This window comes from Acartia tonsa, chromosome 3 (assembly GCF_053477335.1).
Source record: "Acartia tonsa isolate MP-2025a chromosome 3, ASM5347733v1, whole genome shotgun sequence".
NCBI classification, from domain to species: domain Eukaryota; kingdom Metazoa; phylum Arthropoda; class Copepoda; order Calanoida; family Acartiidae; genus Acartia; species Acartia tonsa.
Window position 1 is genome coordinate 25,339,818 of NC_137262.1, and position 19,994 is coordinate 25,359,811.

General features: G+C 30.4%; 2 protein-coding genes across 2 annotated transcripts in view; both read left to right on the forward strand.

Annotated features, from left to right (window-relative positions):
- The window catches only part of LOC145313731 (dual specificity protein kinase CLK2-like), a 317,678-nt gene that overhangs the window by 113,622 nt on the left and 184,062 nt on the right, over positions 1–19,994 (forward strand). The window lies entirely within an intron of this gene.
- Positions 1–19,994, forward strand: part of LOC145313729 (cytosolic 10-formyltetrahydrofolate dehydrogenase) — a 45,903-nt gene that overhangs the window by 16,247 nt on the left and 9,662 nt on the right. Inside the window, exons 10-23 of the mRNA XM_080153283.1 lie at positions 302–430; positions 1,459–1,514; positions 1,745–1,802; positions 3,417–3,620; positions 6,720–6,774; positions 7,157–7,222; positions 8,939–9,014; positions 9,211–9,277; positions 10,530–10,592; positions 12,055–12,163; positions 12,347–12,435; positions 13,288–13,363; positions 13,910–14,016; positions 14,834–14,964. Of these exons, the coding sequence (XP_080009409.1) occupies positions 302–430; positions 1,459–1,514; positions 1,745–1,802; positions 3,417–3,620; positions 6,720–6,774; positions 7,157–7,222; positions 8,939–9,014; positions 9,211–9,277; positions 10,530–10,592; positions 12,055–12,163; positions 12,347–12,435; positions 13,288–13,363; positions 13,910–14,016; positions 14,834–14,964 (1,286 nt within the window). The remainder of the gene's footprint in view (positions 1–301; positions 431–1,458; positions 1,515–1,744; positions 1,803–3,416; positions 3,621–6,719; positions 6,775–7,156; positions 7,223–8,938; positions 9,015–9,210; positions 9,278–10,529; positions 10,593–12,054; positions 12,164–12,346; positions 12,436–13,287; positions 13,364–13,909; positions 14,017–14,833; positions 14,965–19,994) is intronic.

Consider the following 19,994-nt stretch of genomic DNA (forward strand, 5'->3'; position numbering starts at 1 on the left):
TATAAATTTTGCATTATTTGCATAATAGTTTGAATAGTTTGAATATTTTTCCATTATTTGCTTTTATTTTACTTTTATTTTACTTTTAAAATTTATTGTTTAAGGTTAAAGTAATATTCTTCGAATTTAAATAAGAACTATTTTAATGAAAACAATTTTAATTATAAAATCTGTATAAAAAGACGAAACTTGTAAGTTGCTTGTTAGAAATATGACCTATAAACATAGACACTACTATTATTCCGCACTATAATTGGAGAAAAAAAGATTTGTGTTAAAAATTGTATTTTTAATCCTCCAGGTTAACCTGCAACAATCAGCCAGATCCATCCACAATTTTATCCGTGGCCTGGACTCTTCACCTGGAGCCTGGACACTCCTGGATGGCAAGCAAACCAAACTGTTTTGCTCCCGCCTCTGGCATCTAGAGGTACATTTAGTTTTGGCTGCCTAGTGTTTAGGAAAATCTTAAGCTATAGCAGTGTATAATGGGTCAACTTGGTGTCAAGAAAAAAATCATGACTGAGTATATTAAATGTGTACATACTTCTGCAAGGTCAGAAATATGACATTAAAAGCTTTAAAAACGAAGGGTCTTGCTGTTTTAAACAGTGGCGTGCACATGGTTTTCCAGGTTAGGGTGAACTAAGGTCATTCAGACATTCATAAGAAGTATATGAAAGGTAGTATAGAATAAACCTCCATTTTTGTGAGGACTAAGGAATGTTAAAGATTTTTATTTCAATACAGGGAAGGACCCAAGTGTTTTATTAAACATTCAATAAACTAAAAAAATAGAAATTCTAAAAAATTGCGAATAGCATGATGCAACTGTATATAATTACATTGTAATTACAATTTTGTGGAGAAACTTTGGTAATTGATTAGTTATTATTTACTTTGGACATAGAAACAATAATTAGAGGCATTAGACTTGTAGCACAGCTGCTTTAAATGTAACAGGATTATTTAAATTTTTATAGGGATGGGGGGTTGCATGTAATTACCACCACTAAACTGGTATGTTTGAAGAAAACATACCAGTTTTGTATTAAGTAGGAGCTTAAGTTTGTTGTGTAATACCCGCTTCCTTAATATTTTTGTGGTATGTATTTTTTTGTGATGGTTGGAGGGAGAATAAAATCTAATATTTCAAAATTTAAGGAGATATTACCATTCTTACGCCCTATTCTTCCCCTTGGACGTCATTGACTTACCTAGAGGCTAGGAGCTTAATAAAGTTGGGTCCTAGTCATCAGGATGAATGTAAGTGGGACAACTGTCATAATTTATAAATTTTTAATAGAGAATATGGGTATGATCTTAGTAAAATCTTGAAGCAGGATGGACGTAAAACACCTTTTCTATCTATAGTTGTATTTTATCCCTATTTATTACTTCATTACAGTAAAAACAAAAGGCTGTTCTGCCAATTTACATAATAATTTATTTTATCAGGTAGAACAAGGAAGAAATGTTGAGCTTGAAAGCGGAGCCACTGGTATGATTACAAGGTAAATTATAAAAAAAAACAAGGAGATTAAAAATTTTGTTTGTTTATAAATCTTCCAAAGTGAATAAATAAATGATTTTTTAAACTTAGCAACCTGAATCGATAACATAAATCCTTTGTTTTATACTTTTTAAGCCTTAAAGAATCTAAACACTTAAACTGAACTGAAAGACCCAAAATGAAAAGTTAAAGGCAACACAAATTAAGACATTTTATATGTGTTTTTTTCAGGGATGGTTTAATGATCCAAGGAAACGATGGAAAATGGCTTCTTGTCAAACTTCTATCAGTAAGTTAAATTCGTCAATCGTACGCAGTTTTTACGTGCGATTTATTCAGTGTGCTTTTTTCAAGACACACCAATTGTTTTTCTTTAAAATAATTCATTACTTTCTTTATCGTGGGGGGATTATGGCCTACAGTTTTATTATCGCAACTTTTCTATAGTTAGGATATTTCAATCTGACCGTTCTATCCGTAAATTAAACAGCATTTATTAAAGTTCACGTAAAAGCTTTTCCTTTTCCAGTCCTAAAACCATATGTAATTTATTGTTCTTTTTCGATATACTCTTGCTCACATAGACACTCCCATGTATGTACAAGAACAGTTACAAAATAGGACATTTACAAGTCCTTTCCATTTTCAGTCCTCCTTTTGCAATTGGGTACCAACAACGTGCTTATCTTTCCCCAATTTTTTTAACCTTACATATTTACTAATAATTTCCTTCAGAAATATAAAAATATGTTTATGTAGCGCTACTTGTGATTCTTATTGTCCTGGTAAATTATTTATCTCTATTGTTATTTGAATTCAATACTGTTAATGAAATATCGCGGGGTATCCTAGTCATAACAACCTCAAGCTTACAAAAATAAAATTGTTCACAAATGACAGGGGTTTCGTTTTCTTTTTTTTTTCTTTGAATCCACATAAAAGAAAAATTTTCTGTCTATTCAATAAGAGCGTAAACTTCTTCCATATACTTTTCAAAGTGGGCTCTTTAATATTTCTTATTAGTAGCGATGCTACTCTTTAATATACTATATTCAGTCCGTAACATTAAGGAGGAAATATGATTTTCTCGGTTGTTATTTAAGATAGACTTGGTATTTAATTTTGGAAAATACAACTTACAAAAGGAATCCATAATACAACTTGGTCCGTCGGTTCGCTGGCAAAGCTACAAAAGGCATAACTATAATATTGATGAAAGTTTTATGATTTTCTATCATTATTTTATCTTCTTCCTTTTTTTTATGAACATTGAACCCCTGCATGTAAATATATAGATATATTTAAAGAATCATTATTATATCTAGATTTAACTAAGCTATTTGTTTTAATGATTTATAGAAAAGCATATTAATTCTGGATACCATATCCCTTTAATTCTATATGTTAACCAGAATTCTTGGAAGTTTTAGTAATTATTTTTATCATGATTGCAAAATCAACACAAAGTTGTCATAAACAAGAATTATTTAGACTTACCGGATTGCGTAGTTTCTTTTTCTTAATATTTTATAACAAAGAAATTGGTTTGTTTTATTGTGTTTTAAAAAAAAATTTCTTTTAATTGCAATTTCTAGAAGTATAGGGTGTATTTAAGTGCACCTGAATATTGCTGTTAAAAAAAGGGGATTATTGTTAGAACAAAAAATGTCGAAATGTTTATCCCCCTGAAACTTTTTAAGGGTTGATTAGTGGGTTATGACATCCTGGAGATGCTAAATACCCCCCCCCCCCACCCCCCAATAAAGAAGTCTCTTTGTGTTTAGCAATACCTAGTCAAATATCTCCTTGTTTCTTTTTTTTATAAACAGGTCTGCTGGATGTCTTGTGGTAGGCCGATTTGATATGATACGTTTGTTAAATTGATTTTTATTTTGTTTCACAGGTTGAAGGAAAGTTCCAGAAAGCAGAAACCTATGGTCTGGACACAGGTAGTCAAGAAGAGATTATTCCAACTGATGAAGAGGCTGGTGCTGTTGAGAAAGTTCGTGCTGTGTGGGCCGCCATACTGAAAGCTGATGTTCAAGACGATACGGACTTCTTTGCGGCCGGAGCTGGCTCTATGGATGTGGTTAGACTTATTGAAGAGGTAGGATTATTTTTCTTATTTAGCATTGAGTCCTAACTAGGAAAGTTATGTTAAAAATAAAAGAACAATAAAATGTACTGCAGTGAATGCTATATTATTATATTACAAAATTAAAGTTTTAAAAAATCTATGAAAAAATGGTTTAATATGATTTGGTATATGGATTAATTATAGCTTCTCTGCTGAAAACATGAGTTTATTTAAATCTTTAAATAATAGTATGTGTTGACCTGTGATGAAAATACCAGATTTTCTCTACAGTTTTTTAGTAGCGAAGCTACTCTATAATTCACTATGTCCGTCCCTCCGTCCGTCAGTCAGTCAGTCAGTCAGTCCGTCCGTCCGTAACGCTATGGGGGAAACGTGATTTTCTCGGCTCCTATTCAAGATAGACAGCTGAAATTTTTAGTGAAGATTCATATGACATATGCCCATCTAATCTATACATTGTTTTGTCCGTCTGTCTGTTAATTGGGGTGCTAGATCGATTCCTAGATTTTTACGTTTTTGTAATTTTCTCGATTCCTGTTCAAGATAAATTGCTGGAATTTTCAGGGATTGAATAAATTTAGATTTTACATATTTCGATTAAGTTTTATTTAGATGCCTTTATTGGTTGGGGTGCTAGATCGATTCCTAGATTTTTAAGTTTTCATGATTTTTTCAATCCCTATACAAGATAGACAGTTGAAATTTTCAGGGATTGAACAAATTTACTTTATACATAATTCCACCTATTTTTATTAAGATACCTTTATTGGTTAGGGTGCTAGATCGATTCCTAGTTTTTCAAGTTTTTGTGATTTTCTCAACTCCTGTTCAAGATAAACGGTTGGATTTTTTAGTGATTAATTAAGTCAACATTCTTCATATTTTGACCAAGTTTTTTAAAGACTTACTTTTTTAGGGGTTCCAAATTTGAATTTTAGATTTTAACGTTTTTTCTTATTAGCTTAATGCTTCAAAAAAACATTATACAATATACATTTTAAAAGGTTTCGTGATTTTTGTTATTGAAGTTTTTTATTACATACTCTATAGATCATTTCCAGTTGTCTATTTATAGTTTTTGAGCTTCGCTACTTATGGATGTTGTCATCCTTGTTTTCTAATGTATCTAACATTGATAGAAGATAAAAGCGCATATAGCAACAATTTTTCCTGAACCTAACTTGTATTGAAAAGTGGAGAATGAAATGCAAATTTTTGCCCAGATTTCCAACATTTATGAAAGGTTTTTTGTACCTGGGAATTAGGGAAATGGATACAGTTTTTGTATTTTCATCATTTATAAAAGATTTACTGTACCTAACATTGTAAGAAATTGTTACATTTTTTGTTCTGTATGAATATATACATTCTTTCCTTCTTTAAATAAAGATATTGATATCATTAATGTCATTGATAAATTTCATAGTTTTTTATTTAACAAAAATAGAATCATTTTCCTATAACCTTGTTTATCCATGAATGAGATGTTATGTGAAAACTTAAGTTTGAATGTAGTCTGTTTCTAGAGCCATCTGAAACCATATATCACAATAAAATAATAGAATTATCTATGTACAAAATTTACCATTTTTCATTTATGTTATCTGTAGAAACAGTTTTGTATGTTGCAGGTTTTTCTGCATCTCATTGAAATGGTTTTTTCAAAACATCCACAAAAAATATTTTGGCTTTAAACAGTCAATACTACTAAAACGGTGGTCTCCAATAGGTTGGTCTGTCTCTTTGTGCAAAATATTTTAGTTTTTTTTCATTGGATGTTTTTTCCAGTATGGTTAGATATTTATTCTGTCCCACCCAGATTTTAAAAAGTGGTTTATTTTAACTGTTCTTAATTATATCCAATAATACACATAGCATTTGGTCATAATTAAGAACAGTTTGACATAATAAGAGCATTTGACTAAACAGTTACTAACAACATTACGGAAAATAGAATCTGATTATTACTGTTACAAGGGGTTTGTATGTCATAAATTTACCTAATATCTAAATTTTATATTTCGCTAATTTAAATTTTGTAGCTATTATGAAAACACCACAATAGCAGATAAGATTGAAAGAAATATGAAAATCCTTCTTAGTTCTGTATATTTCATAATTTTTCTTCGCAAAATGAAAAAAAATACTTACACAGCTTTGCATTGTAAATAAATTCTGACATTTATTTTTAGGTAGATTTTATTTTGTCTTGTTAATCTTTTGCTTTTATGGATGTTGTCATCTTTTTTTACCCTACAATTATTAAACTCGTGTCTTCGCTACATATGATATACCTGTCCTAGTTTTCCTTATAGTTAACCTAGAATGTACATTTTCTTCATAAAAATTGAAGCATATGTTGCAGTATTTTAAGCAGCATAGCTTCTACTATATTTCATGGTATGATAAAATGCCAATTTCTTAGGATTTGTCTGTTTGTCAATCACTACATTCAAAACTAAATTTCAGATAAGCTGTTCCTTTTCATTTAATTTTTAAACTATCTTTTTCTTTAATCTCAGATACATGGACACACCTCCTATGTATAGAATCATCGACTTGCATAATCTTCTACTTCTTTGTTGCGCTATAGCCGATTTTGTCATCCTTTTTTGAAGAAATTTAATTTAGAATTGTTGTAGAAAAGTATAGTGTATACTGTGTTATTATGCTCTTGTTGCGCATTTTTACTTTGATTCATCTACTGTTGCACACATGCATTTGTTTTATAGCAAAGCTTTTTACATTTATGGTCTGTCCGTACGTAACGGATAGCACTAACTTTGTGATCATTACCAGAAAGTTCGTCTCTTTAAACAGGTTACTTTTCTTAGGATATTTATCTTTTTATAATGGAGTGAAATGGTTCCTATTACCAGGGTTTTTTTTTATATTTATTCCTAATACAAAAAGTAATTATTAGATTTGGAAAGATTACTATGGTAATTTATTATTATATTGCAGCCATTATGTTTGTCATAACATATAACAAATGTTAGTTTGTCTGATTTGTGAGGCTTCGCTTTAATGTAAGTTTTGTTTTTTGTTTTCTCTAGAATTCAAAAGAATAGCTTATAAGATTTGTACTTACACTTAATTATATCTTAGGTTAAAGAAGCATCTGGACTTGCTCTTGTTAATGAAGATGTATTTATGGCAACTAAGGAATATTGCATGATTTCAATTAATTAAATTCAATATTTTAATATTTCAAATTCAATCAAAATATAGTTTTCTAGTCTTTTTTTCGTTTTTACATCCTAACATTGTTCACATATGTTATCCCTCTAATAACCATTTTATTTTTTTAATCATGCTAAAAAGTACTTGAGTAATGAACTTCGCAAAACTATTATTAATAGACTATCACCGTTTTTTTTTTTAAATCTGTCTGACTCTCTGTTTATATAGCTAAATATTTATGAACGTGATGACTTGCCAATAATATCATGGTTGTTTAATGCCATTTGAAAAACGATTTTATTAAAACCATGGCTAGTCATTTGAATAATGTTTAAAATTATAAATTATGCAAAAAATAACTTAGTTTGATGATTTCTCACGTCAACTGATTATTAAAATGAGAGGTGGCGGTGGTAAAAAAGTTCAAGGTAAAGTTTTTTATATTCTATCCTTCGAAGATGATTAAAGTCACTCAACAGATTATGACGTCATACGATAGAATAGCCAATGAGAGGCCAGTATACACTGTAATTGACCAAAGGTAAAATTTATGCTGGCCTCTCATTGATTATTTTATTGTATGACGTCATAATCTGTTGAGGGACTTTAATCATCTTACTATCCTTCTATAAAAGTAACAGGGTGTCTATATGTCTGTATGTGTGTCTGTCTGTATTTACTTCAAGAACTCCTTTTATATATCCTATCCTTCGAAGATGATTAAAGGCCCTCAACAGATTATGACGTCATACGATAGAATAGCCAATGAGAGGCCATTATACACTGTAATTGACAAATGGTAAAATTTATGCTGACCTCTATATGTCTTATGTGTGTCTGTTTGTATTTACTTCAAGAACTCCTTATAGGTCCAATGAATTTTTTTTTATTGGTTTCATATAGATCCTTGGATGTTTTGTAATCTATTTTATTTTAAATATTTTTCCTCCTTTCTCCCTCCCTCTTTTCAATAAAGAGTCGTAAGATGCAAGGGGGGGGGGGTAGCCGTTCATATAAAATAATAATATTAAAGTTAAGAATGCCCTGTTCAGTTTAAACTCTAGAAGTTAGTTTGGGAGGTAAATCGTAAAAGGTTTGATGAGCACAGCTTTTCTATAAACATTTATGAAAAGTTTCTTCTTGTGCTTAAAAGTTAAAGGCTTCTAATATACATCCAAGAAAACATCAGAAATACCAAGAAAACGGGTAAAAATAATACCAAATTACGATAAATTGCTATATTTTCAACAGTCAAAAATAAAATTTTTATATTTATTCCCATTTATTAAACACTTTGTTTAATGGGATATCTGAATAATACCTCCCTCTTTATGTAAAAACTCTTCGATAAAAGCATAAAAACACTTTTTGAACTTAAAGCATTTATTTCCTCTAACACTTTAAACCAAAATTTAAATATTACTCTATTTTGTTGATATTTATCCTTGTCAAATCTGTGAAAGTTTAATAAGTTAAAGGAATCTACTTAAGATATAAATAATGTATAACCCTTGGAACACTAGCAATTAAATATATATGTTGTATGCAAAAAGTTAAAAGGATTTAGGGATAGCACAATAGATAATTAATAATTTTTTCTCCAATGTTTTCGGGCGAAATTATGTTTTTGTCTTTTTTGTTAGGCAAATAGATAAAACTGGCAATTTATTCTCTCACTGAAAAAAGTATGGAACCTGAAAAGGTTGAGAAAGATTAAGTGTATCAATATCCAAGGCAGCGTAGCAAAGTAAATTAACATAAACCATATGAATACTTGCGGATTTTTAGTAGGACACATGTCATACTTAGGATAGGGTTAAGTAACAGTAAGAAAGCTTAGATTAGAAATGCGGGCGTATATTTTTTATGGTAAAATGTCAATGAGTTAGTAAGACACTGAGCCCATTTTAAAACATGGAACACTATTTAATACAAAAGTGGCTTTGCCACTAGACTCTATCTAAAGCCTTGCCCCTTGAGGATGAGGGGAAAAAAATGAAATTGGATTACAAATAAAAATTAAAGTTTCATACGGACAGACATATGTCTACTTTGTTTGACAAATTAATTTATATATATATTATAAATTATGAGATTATTGGTGCTGCGTTACTTAATACTAATTTTCTCCTTGTTATATTAAGAGTATCCAACCCATAAGATGCATGTTAACAAGATGGATATTAGCTTCCCTACCCAGCTCTATATTGATGGAGAATTCAGGAATAGACTTATTAAATAGATATTCGTGATTTTTAGACTTTTTTTTATGTCCCATAGCTTTTTATTTGTTTTAAGATTGTTTTAAAAAATTGTCTGTTATGTTTGAAAAATTCACTTATTGGCCTTAAGAAAATTTAAGGAAATTGATTTGATGTATAAGAATGAATAATCTATATTAATACGTCTATTGTTACAGGGATAGCTCTAATGGTAAAACATTAACCTCAATCAATCCTCACGATGAATCTGAAATATGCAAGGTACGAGTAATGGCAGGGTTACAGGGATTGTACACTTATTTTCTATACACACCTTACCCTTGCCACGAGCTCTAACCTTTCGGGGCCCAATCACACTGTTGGGCTTTTCCAATCAACCTTAACCCAGCCTAGAATAAGAATATTTTTAAAAATGTTTACTAACAAAGTTTTTGTCAAAATATACATATTTATTTGCTTGAGAAATATTAGGGTAAAAAAAGGTTTGTAAATTGATTTGTGTATTCTACATACCTGGATTATGGAGTAGTGATCAATCTCATTCTGCATAACAGAAAAAAAAGGTTTTTGGTAAAGCCATTCATTATTTCTATTTTCCCAAGAAATGACCCACTCAATATTCCTATTTTTAGTTGGATACGGTTTAAGATATTTATATAGTTTTTAAAAAATTTCTTTTAACTGAAATATTTCAAATTTTACACGTTATATACTCTACCCCTTGTTTAATTTTTTTGACATTTGTTCCTTAATTCAAAGTTTTACGTGCAAACCAGTGATTCTCTAGAAAGTGTGAACTCTCGTGAGGGTGAATTAAAGGGGATGGTTATTCCTTCTAATATCTTGTGAATAACATCCTCCCACATCCCCCTTCCGCACGCCACTGATGCACATCCAAAACATTGTCACAATTTACTCAAACAATACCTTAAAATTTTCTTAGAAAAAATGTAATAAACTTTTTGTTCAAAACAAAAACAAGTTCTTTTTGTTTAAAAATTTGCATAAAAATGTTAAAGTTGTATGTTACTTAATATGTTGATGATGATGTACATTGTTGTTATAGTTAGATACATAGTTTAAATTCTGTGAATAAGGATACCTAATTATAATATACATTTCTATATCTTAGTTTCGTAAAAAAGGGTTAGTGGCTATTTTGCATAATAAAATAAGTAAGAATAAGAATAATTTTTTAATAGAAATATTTTATGAATGTTCTTTGAAATTCTTTCAAATAATTATTTTTAGGTAAAACAGCGTTTCCCTGAAAGTGCCTAGTCGAATTAGGCTAGGTTAAGTTATATAGGGTACTGAATAGCCCCGCATGGTGGGGGTACTACAGGTGAAGGCCCCGCTAGACATGAGAAGAAAAAAAACGCCCCCCTCCTATTTTGTAATTTTTCAACATAGAGAGGGGGGGTTTCAGTGATTCGATTATGAGGGGGGGGGGGATGTCAGTAGCTCTCCCAACACACACTAATCCATATTTGAACCTTGCTATTGTTTGTAGGTGCAAAGTGCATCTCGTGAAGATGTGGACGTGGCATGCAAAGCAGCTTACAGAGCATTCAAGGTAATTTATACTTGGTATCGCGGCTACTTTAAAACTATGGCATATCGTTGTCCATATGTTACACCACTACTTATTTATTAAATTGTCATTGTTTTGAATTTAATTTTTTAACTTTAGTTAATTTAATTTTTCTGTGAGATTTATTTTTAATATCTTATTGATTTTAAAGAGTAAAAAAGTGGAGATAAATATTAAATAAGGATTATGTACATATTATTAGTATTATAAAATATAGCAGTTATATTTTTTCAATATTATAACATTTTGACTTCAATGAACAATGAACCTTTAATTTATAAATTTATCAATACGAACGAAAATGTACATCATAATTATTTCTAAAATACTCCAAATCTTTTCTGTTGACTGAAAACTGCTTCCAAATCCGTGCTAGAAACAAATGTATTGTGTTTTCCTTCATTTTCCTTTCCACAGACAAGTGCCTATTACCATACGATAAATTTATTTTATGGAATCTATTTTCAAGTTTGGTGAAGGCAGAATGTTTTACTTTGTGTTACCTTTTCTGTCATATACATAGAAGAAACTTGTCCTAAGTTATTTATCTAAAGTGTAAAGTTTAATGCAAATATATTTACATATATGATGTGAGAATGACATGAAAATGTGGACAAAAGTGCAACTCTAACAAGAATTACAACGTCTATGAAAGCACAGTTTACTATTTTATACATAAAGACAAACGAACAAATTTGGAGTGAAAAAGCTTTAAATTTTAAGTAAGCAAAGTCTGAGTTAAACTTTATTGTCTTTTATTAATAACATGTATTAAGCTTAATTTGAAAGTAATTACATTTTAGATATTGTATAGAAATATGTGCCTAATTTTCTTAGTAATCCCAATGCCACTAATAAAGCAAATAGGACATTTTAATATATAAAAAGTTGAGGTAAAGGTTAAAATGGACGTGCGGACTTTCTGATGTGGATTATAGATTTAACCTTCTTTCTAGATAATTCCTCATTTTTACAGGAATCCACGTGCAATTGATTCTAACTTGTTTAAGTTATATTTGTACAGACGGACGTACATTAAATACAGAAAAGCATCACCTCTTCCAACAAAGTTTGATAATTAACTAAATTTGCCAACAAGGGTTGGCATGTTTATACATAACCTTATGTTACAACATTATGTACATTCAGGTTCTTTGCAACATTACATAAGATTGGTGTATTTTTTAATAACTCCAAATTACTTCCAAGTTGAATAATTATAGACTATTTTGTCTTTGATTATACCTTAATTTTAGATCTCATAGACTAATATTTTTATATATCTTAATATTATATTTATTTATTTATTTGTTATTTGAAGTCCTTTACAAACAACTAAATGACCTTTCATTATTTGACTGGTAGAATTGCTTTGTCAAAGCAATTTTATGGTGAAAAAATTTAATTTCTTTGCAAATATTTCAATGTTTTCTTTATTCTCTAGCATGGAGAGTGGGGTAAGATGAATGCTCGTGATAGAGGAGCTTTAATCTTGAGGCTGGCTGAACTCATGGATGAACATAAAGAGGAGCTTGCTACCATCGAATCTATTGGTAAATATTTAACATTTTTAAATTATTTGATTAAAAACCATAGGTGCATTAATTTACTCAATGTTCTGATGATTATGTCGTCATTTTTTAAAATTTTATTCCACCAAATATGTAGTTCAACTGCTGAAAATGATAAGGATTTTGGCATCAATAAATAAATTAAATCATGATATTTGTAATTAGATTCTGGAGCTGTGTACACCCTGGCACTTAAGACTCATGTTGGTATGTCCATTGATACCTGGAAATATTTTGCTGGCTGGTGTGATAAGGTACTAGATATTTCTTAATCAAAGAATGGAGGGAGGGTACCGTACAATGTAAACTTTACTAGTACCCAAAGCTTTATAAACATGTTCTCTCCTTCGTTGGCTTTAAATCTTAAGTGCTTCTTATAAACTGCAAACTGACAGTGTACAGCTTTTCAACTGATATTTTTTTTATGTACAGTAGAGGTAATATCGTTTATCATTGGAGATGTTCATCAATTTATCTTTTCTATTGTCTTATTCATTAAGACCCCAATTGGAAGGAGATAATTTTAGAAAGCTCGGAAGTATGAAGATATATGAAGGGAACACTTCCCCTTTAAAAAGCTACAAAAAGATTGTCCTTATTCTTATTTGAAGGTGTCCAAGGTGACATAATGATATATTTGCAAGACTAAGCAACGCATTATAAAGTACCAGCACTAAGCTATAAAAATTGGAAAGAATTTTAATGAATATAATAGATTTGTAATCTGCATAAAATTTTAAGGATTTTTTATAAAATTCGTTTTTTATATAATACTTTATTTAAAAGCGCAAATCCAATTTAAGTTAATAAATTTTGACCAATAGGATAGGTGGATTGGAAACTACCTGCGCTCTAATTGGTTGAATGATGTACGTCACTTAAGCTTCTCCAATCAGGGCGCAGATAGTTTTCAATCCACCAATCACAGATGTCAAAATTATTTAACTTAATTTGTATTTGCGCTTATAGATAAAGAATTATACAAAAAACGAATTTTATAAAAATTCCTTAAAATTTATGCAGATTTCAAATCTATATTCATTAAAATTCTTTCCAATTTTTATAGCTTAACCAGCACCCTTTAAACCAATTATCTTTTTTTTTAGATCGAAGGGAGTACTATTCCAATTAACAATGCAAGACCAAATAGAAATCTCACTATAACCAAGAAGGAACCTATTGGTAAGTTTTTTTTATGTCTTTAGTATATTAGCGGAAGCGCCCCTATTCTTTAAGGTTTTTGTATTTAAAAGGGAATAAAAGAGCAAAAAAATAGTCTAAACAGACCTCTGCAGGTTTTCTAAAATGGAGAACCCAATCGGTTCAGTGCTCAGTGAAACTATGGGAAGGTTTTTTAAAATTTAGATTCAGTCCATTAGAGATAGATTTCTTAAAAATTTAATTTACAGAATTTACCATTTTTTTATTAGTTTTATTCATTAGTTTCTTTGATTTTATATCTATTCAATTAAATCACCAATTTTATCAATCTTAAGAGAAGCTACGGTCCATGTAATTCTATGCTTTTGTGAACTTATTGTAAACTCTCTACCCATCAATCAGTGTGCATTACCTATCAAATGTCTAGTCTAGGGTATTCCAAAATTTTCAAACTTCAAACAAGTAAAAAATAACAAGGACAATATTGTTTGGAAGAAGCGCAGCACAGTAACAAAGAGTGTCTGAGTATCATACGACAGTCATGGGATTTGATGACAAAATTTTTAGGCGTGTGTGGTCTGGTAACCCCTTGGAACTATCCATTGATGATGTTGTCCTGGAAGATGGCTGCCTGTCTGGCAGCTGGCAACACTGTTGTTATCAAACCTGCACAGGTATTATTTTTGTCATGTAAGATTGACGCCTGTCTGATGGCTGGAAACACTGTAGACATCAAATCTGCACAGGTAAGACATTATCCTGGAAAATGGCTGCCTGTCACACGGCTGGAGACACTGCAAAGACAGGATTTTATCCTGGAAGATGACCGTCATTCTGGCGGCTGGCAACACTGTTGTTATCAAACTTGCGCATGTAAGGTTTTTATCATGGAAGATTGCTGCCTGTCTGGCTGCTGACAACACTGTTGTAATCAAACCTGAAAGGTAGGGTTTTATAATGAAGGATTTCTGCATGTCCGACGACTGGGAACACTGTTACCAAACCTGCAAAGGTAAGGTATTAACATGGTAGATGGCCACCTGTCTGGCAGCTGGCAACACTGTTGTAATCAAACCTGCACAGGTAAAGTTTCGCCTGGTAGATTAATACCTGTAAAGAGGCTGACAATACTGTTGAAATCAAACCTGCACAGGAAAGAAATTATTTATTTAATATGGCCACCTGTATGGCGGCTGGCAACACTGTTGTAATCAAACAAGCACAGGCAAAGTATGTCTTGCAGTTTGAATTAAACCTCTAATGAATATACAATTTCTAATTTCTATGAATGAATATATTTTATTTAAAGTACAAAAATCCCCCCCCCCCCCCAAAAAAAAAAAGTCAAATAATTATCATAACACACACACAGTATTGAAAAATTTTACATAAATGATTTTTTAAAGGCATAATTTATATTTATAGACCCAAATGCGATGACCCCTTTTTAAAAATTAGCTGTTATGTCCTTAAAAATATTGTTTCTTTTAGGTATCACCATTGACTGCACTGAAGTTCGCCGAGCTTTCCCTGAAAGCAGGTATTCCACCTGGAGTTATCAATGTCCTTCCAGGAACAGGTTCTCAGTGTGGACAGGCCATTGCTGATCATCCACTAGTCAGGTAACCATTTAAACAAAATAAATTTTCTTTGATTGCGCGACTCTTGTATTTTTTAAGTTTCTTCCTATGGGCGTGGTTGCTTTGTTTCATGAGGTAGCGTTCGAATAGCCTTATGGTTTGGTAACATTTTTTCTAATATCTCCTTTAATCTATTGAAATTTGCCTGTTTTGGTTTAAAGCAATTTCGCCTTTTATTCCATTTATGCCTAATATCAGATCTAGCATTAGCAGCAAAATTTGTAAGTCTTTAGATATGGCGAGGTTAATGACTAGCTAAGACACTAAAAATTGTATACGTTTGTAATTTTTTCTTTCTCTTGGATTGACTTCTGGATAGGAAAAAGTAGGTACGTTTCTGCATGTACTCAGAGTATTACATTATGCATGGTTTTGTAAGATCCAACAACTTTCAAAAAGTGCAATATTTTATTCCATTTTTTTCTGGGGAAATTTTTCAAATGCAAAAATATCACTTCCTCTTGTTTGAAATATCCTAGTTTAATATCTGACTGACAGACGATTGGTGCATAAATTGGTGGTAAAAAAGTTTCAGTATTTTCACACAGAAAACCAGGGCTGACTATTCTGGCTTAAATCAGGGTTTGGAATCCGCGTAAAGCTGCATTTGCAAAAGCAAGTTGCAGCAAAATCCGCATCTGCAAAAAAAATCACACAGCCACCCAAATTCTACATTAAAGAATTCGCGGTCAAGTTATCTTTTTTTAACTCTTCAGCCGCAGCCAAGATGCTCTTAAATTGTAAGGCTGGCGAGCTCTGATTGAAATATGCACCATCTCCTTAGGGAAATAAATAAGTTAATGTTTTGGATGTGTTTTCCAATGTTTTATAAAGTTGTGCAGCACTAAAATTAGTTTTGCTAAGTTGAGTTTGAATGTTTTATTGGTTGTGTGTGGGGGTGCAAATTATTGCAGCATATGGTAAACTATACACTATTTTACAACAAAATAGGTATACTCTAGCGGATCCTCAGATTATTTCATGTAGTAATTTGGAAAAGGGAACATATAAGATAAAAGCTTACAAAAGTCGCCAAGTGTTTTAAGTTTTAAGTCTAATAGTAAGATAGAATGAAGGCTACTGCACTTTTTCTAAAATAAAAGAAATGAAGTAGCAATATGATATTTAACAAATATAATTTTTTATCACGTATAATAAAAGGGTCCTTATAAAAATGGCTACTTTTCTTAAAGATTAAAATATTTTGGAGCTTTAAACCAAGTTAATAGAAAGGAGGCTGAGGGGAGGTTTTTCTTCTCCCCAGCCATTTGTCTATCTAGTCCTGTTGTTTCAACTATGCTAAATTCAATACATCCAAATCTGTGGATACTCTAATACATCTATCTAGTTGTAACTATTTGAAATTTGTATTAATATCTCCCCAACTTTTCATTTAGCCAGCACAAACATGCAAACCATAGGGTTGGTGGAAGTTGCAACCAGTTTAAGTGGTTAGGAGTTCATTAGTTGAAAAGTTATTTGGATAAAATCTGGGAGGGAAATTGTTAATATAATCTACTTCATTTTCTTTCTTTAAATTTTAAAAAGCTACAAAAGACAGAATTTTATAAGAGTTTTTTGTCCATTGCCTATATTCATAGTTTTAAAACCACCCCCTGTTTTTACATTTTTTTTTCTCAAAAATTTAAACATTTTTTGCATTTATAATTTTGAAAAAAAAATTGAATGGCATCTTTAAGTAGTATACATAGACATAGAAATCTTATTTCCTTTACATAGTTTTGTGACCGAATGGACGAGAAGAGGTACGTAGAGTATAGTTTGAATTGTATGGGGAATCTTCTCATGAAATATATGAAGCTTATCTAATATACATCCAAAAGAGTAAAAGACGGGCCCTTGGGTTTTTGGATAGACAGACAGATCAAGTGAATTATAAACTAGATGCTTCTAGTTATTAATGTCGAAAAATCCACCAAAACATAAAACGGACAAATTTACATTCGAAACCACAGAGTAGATCCGGTAAAAAAAACTATTGGAATAGGATCTTACTTGTTGTACTGATATGAAATTGGGGAATGCATTTACTTATGCAGGAGCCGGAGCATCCTGTCCTTCGGTGATTGCTGACTTTTTAAACACGAATCTTTTCTATAGTTAAAGTGTATATGTCCGTCAAAACGTACGAAACGTATACTTATCGAAAATTTCAAGTTATGTCTATTTAAGGTTATATATTTTTCAAATTGTTTGTTACTGGGCCGATTAGGTACAAAAATCGAGAATTGCATCATTACTATCATTTCTTAACATATAAGTAGGTACAAAATAGCTTGTATTTTACTTTAGACATTTGATCAAAATGTTATATGTTTCTTTAACATCAAAAGCCCCTTTTATGTCCAGTTTTTTTATTAGTTGAGCTTCGCTTTGATGGCTGAAATCATTCTTGTATTAATCTTTCCTTTTCTGACAATAAGGAGACCACACACTTTTCCCCCAAGTAGAATCCTCAGAAAACATACATTTATCTTGCAAAATATCAATTGCAAAAATAGTTTAACTCAAAAATTGTCTCTAATGATTTTGCACTTAGTTTCATTGTCATTTTGAATCTAGACTAGGCCAGAACAATAATAAATCTTTTTATCACATTTAATGTGAGAATGTTGCTATTATCATATTCAAAATAAATGCTGTAATAAGCTTTAAAATATTTAAACACTAGTCTCTCATTGGACACAAAATGACGTCCAATAAGAAAAAGGAATAAAAATATTGGAAAGAAAATTATTTTATTTCAAAATTAATTCTTGGCATTTTAGAATAAAAAATATGGGGGAAAGAAAATTATTTATTTCAAATTTATTTCTGGTCTTGAAATAATATTCATTATTTTATTTTAATTTGAGTGTCAACCAATAAGAAATAGGCATGCTGTTTTAAAAGTTTGGAATAAAAATTATTATTTTTTGTCAATTCCTTTTTTCAGAGTATAAAATGAGAATAAATTTTCCAACATCATTATTGATTTCTAATTTAACATTTCATACAGTGGGTAATATTTATTTCAACATTTTTTGTCATTCAAAATCAAGTGTCACAAAAATAATAATATTTAACATAAAAAATAAATTTTTAAAATAATTTTGTTTTCTTTATTTGTTGAAGATTTAAGCCCAAGCTTTTTCTGAGGGGGGAGACCCCCCTCAACCCCTCCTCTCCTGAGGGGGGAAACCCCCCTCGACCCCCCCCCTGACGCTCTCTTCTTTAAATCTTTCATTATTTCTGTAATTTATTCTTACTATCTTATAAATTTCAAAACATGAGATAAAAAGGAAATAATTTGCTGTACATTATTAAAAAATTAAAAAATTGTAAAAAAAATTCCAACATGATTTTTAATTTTAAATACAAGAATATTTTTTCCTATATGATATGTTAAATTTAAATACAGGAATAATTTTGTACTGTGGAATTGAAGAAATAAATGCTGTACATTAGAGTGGCTTGATTTTCAATAATTTTCTAATTTTAAATGTGCTACATACACTTTCTGTCTGAACATCATATAAGAGACCAAAAAATGAAAAGAAAATATTTTGAATAATGGGGAGGCTCGCTGATGCATGTAAACTTTTAGAAAGACACTTTTTTTTTTGGGGGGGGGGGCAATTATTTTTCTTTCAAAGTATAGCTTTATGCACCTTCCCAATTTTGTCTTGAAGAGTAGAATAAGAATAAAAAATCTGTTTTTAAAACTATTGATCCTAGCAAGAAAAATCCATAAATAAATTTAAAAACCAAGAGATTTTACATTTAATTTAAGATTTTTCATGCTTGGATGAATATTTTTTAAAACCAATTTGATATTCTTATATTAATCAACAAGACAAATTCAAAAAGATGCATAAAGCAATACTTTGAAAGAAAAAAAGTTGCACCTACAGAATAAACTTCTAAAATTTTTAATGCATGGAAACACCTTACCCCCATTTCCCCTCAAGGACAAAATCAATTTTTTATATTTAGGTTTCTTATATGACGTTTAAACTGTAGATGTTGATTACAAATTCAATGTCCAAAATTGATCCACTCTACTGTACATTGTTATAATTTAATATTTGATGTGGGTATAAACATTAGACATAGATGGTTAATCTGACCCCATTTTTTTCTTAAAAAGAAACCTTTGTTCACTTTTTGTTGTATATGAAATACAGCCCTATAGGCAACATTATTTGCAACTAAATTTTGCAATGATATAATTTTTAGAAAGATAACTTTATTATAAGAAATTAAATTATTTATAACTAACTTATTATATGTTGTGTCATACGCTTCACATTATATGATGGAAGAAATATTTTCTTCAAATATTTCACCGAAGGAAAGCTTTAACCTAAGATTTTCAACAATTTATAGCTGATACATAATGTAAACAAAATTCCCTTGTGCTGTCTCTAGGTTATCTCTATTGTATAAATGAACGTACAAAAGAGGAGGAGAGAGAGAAGGAAATAGACAGAAAAGTGAGGGAGGGGGGAGGGGGAAGAAATATAGAGAAAAATAGACAGAGATATTTATTGTTCACCCTTAGATGATGTAAATTTTTTGATAGACTTTTTTGAATTTAAGAAAAAGATAGAGAATGAGACAAAACCAAGTATCATATTATTAATATTGCTTATACAAGAAAGGTCATTCAAAATTATTTCACCAATATTAAGGTCAAGTGACAAAAATTTAAATTTCCACCTACTTCGCCCCCAGAGGGGGCAATAGTAGAAGGAAAATTCAAATTTTGATCACATGACCAAAATTGTTGAAATAATTTTAATATCCTTTCTAGCATTTACAATATTACGAAAATATGATAAACTAGAGTTGGCTCGATATAATTATCTCCCTATTGGCTAGTTTTCTATATGCATATCTATTTCTCAATAAATCTATTTTCCTCACCCGGCATTACTATCTAAAAGAAAGTAAATATTTAATAATTTAAATGATTTTTAAAAGATTTTTTTAAATTATATTTTTTTCTT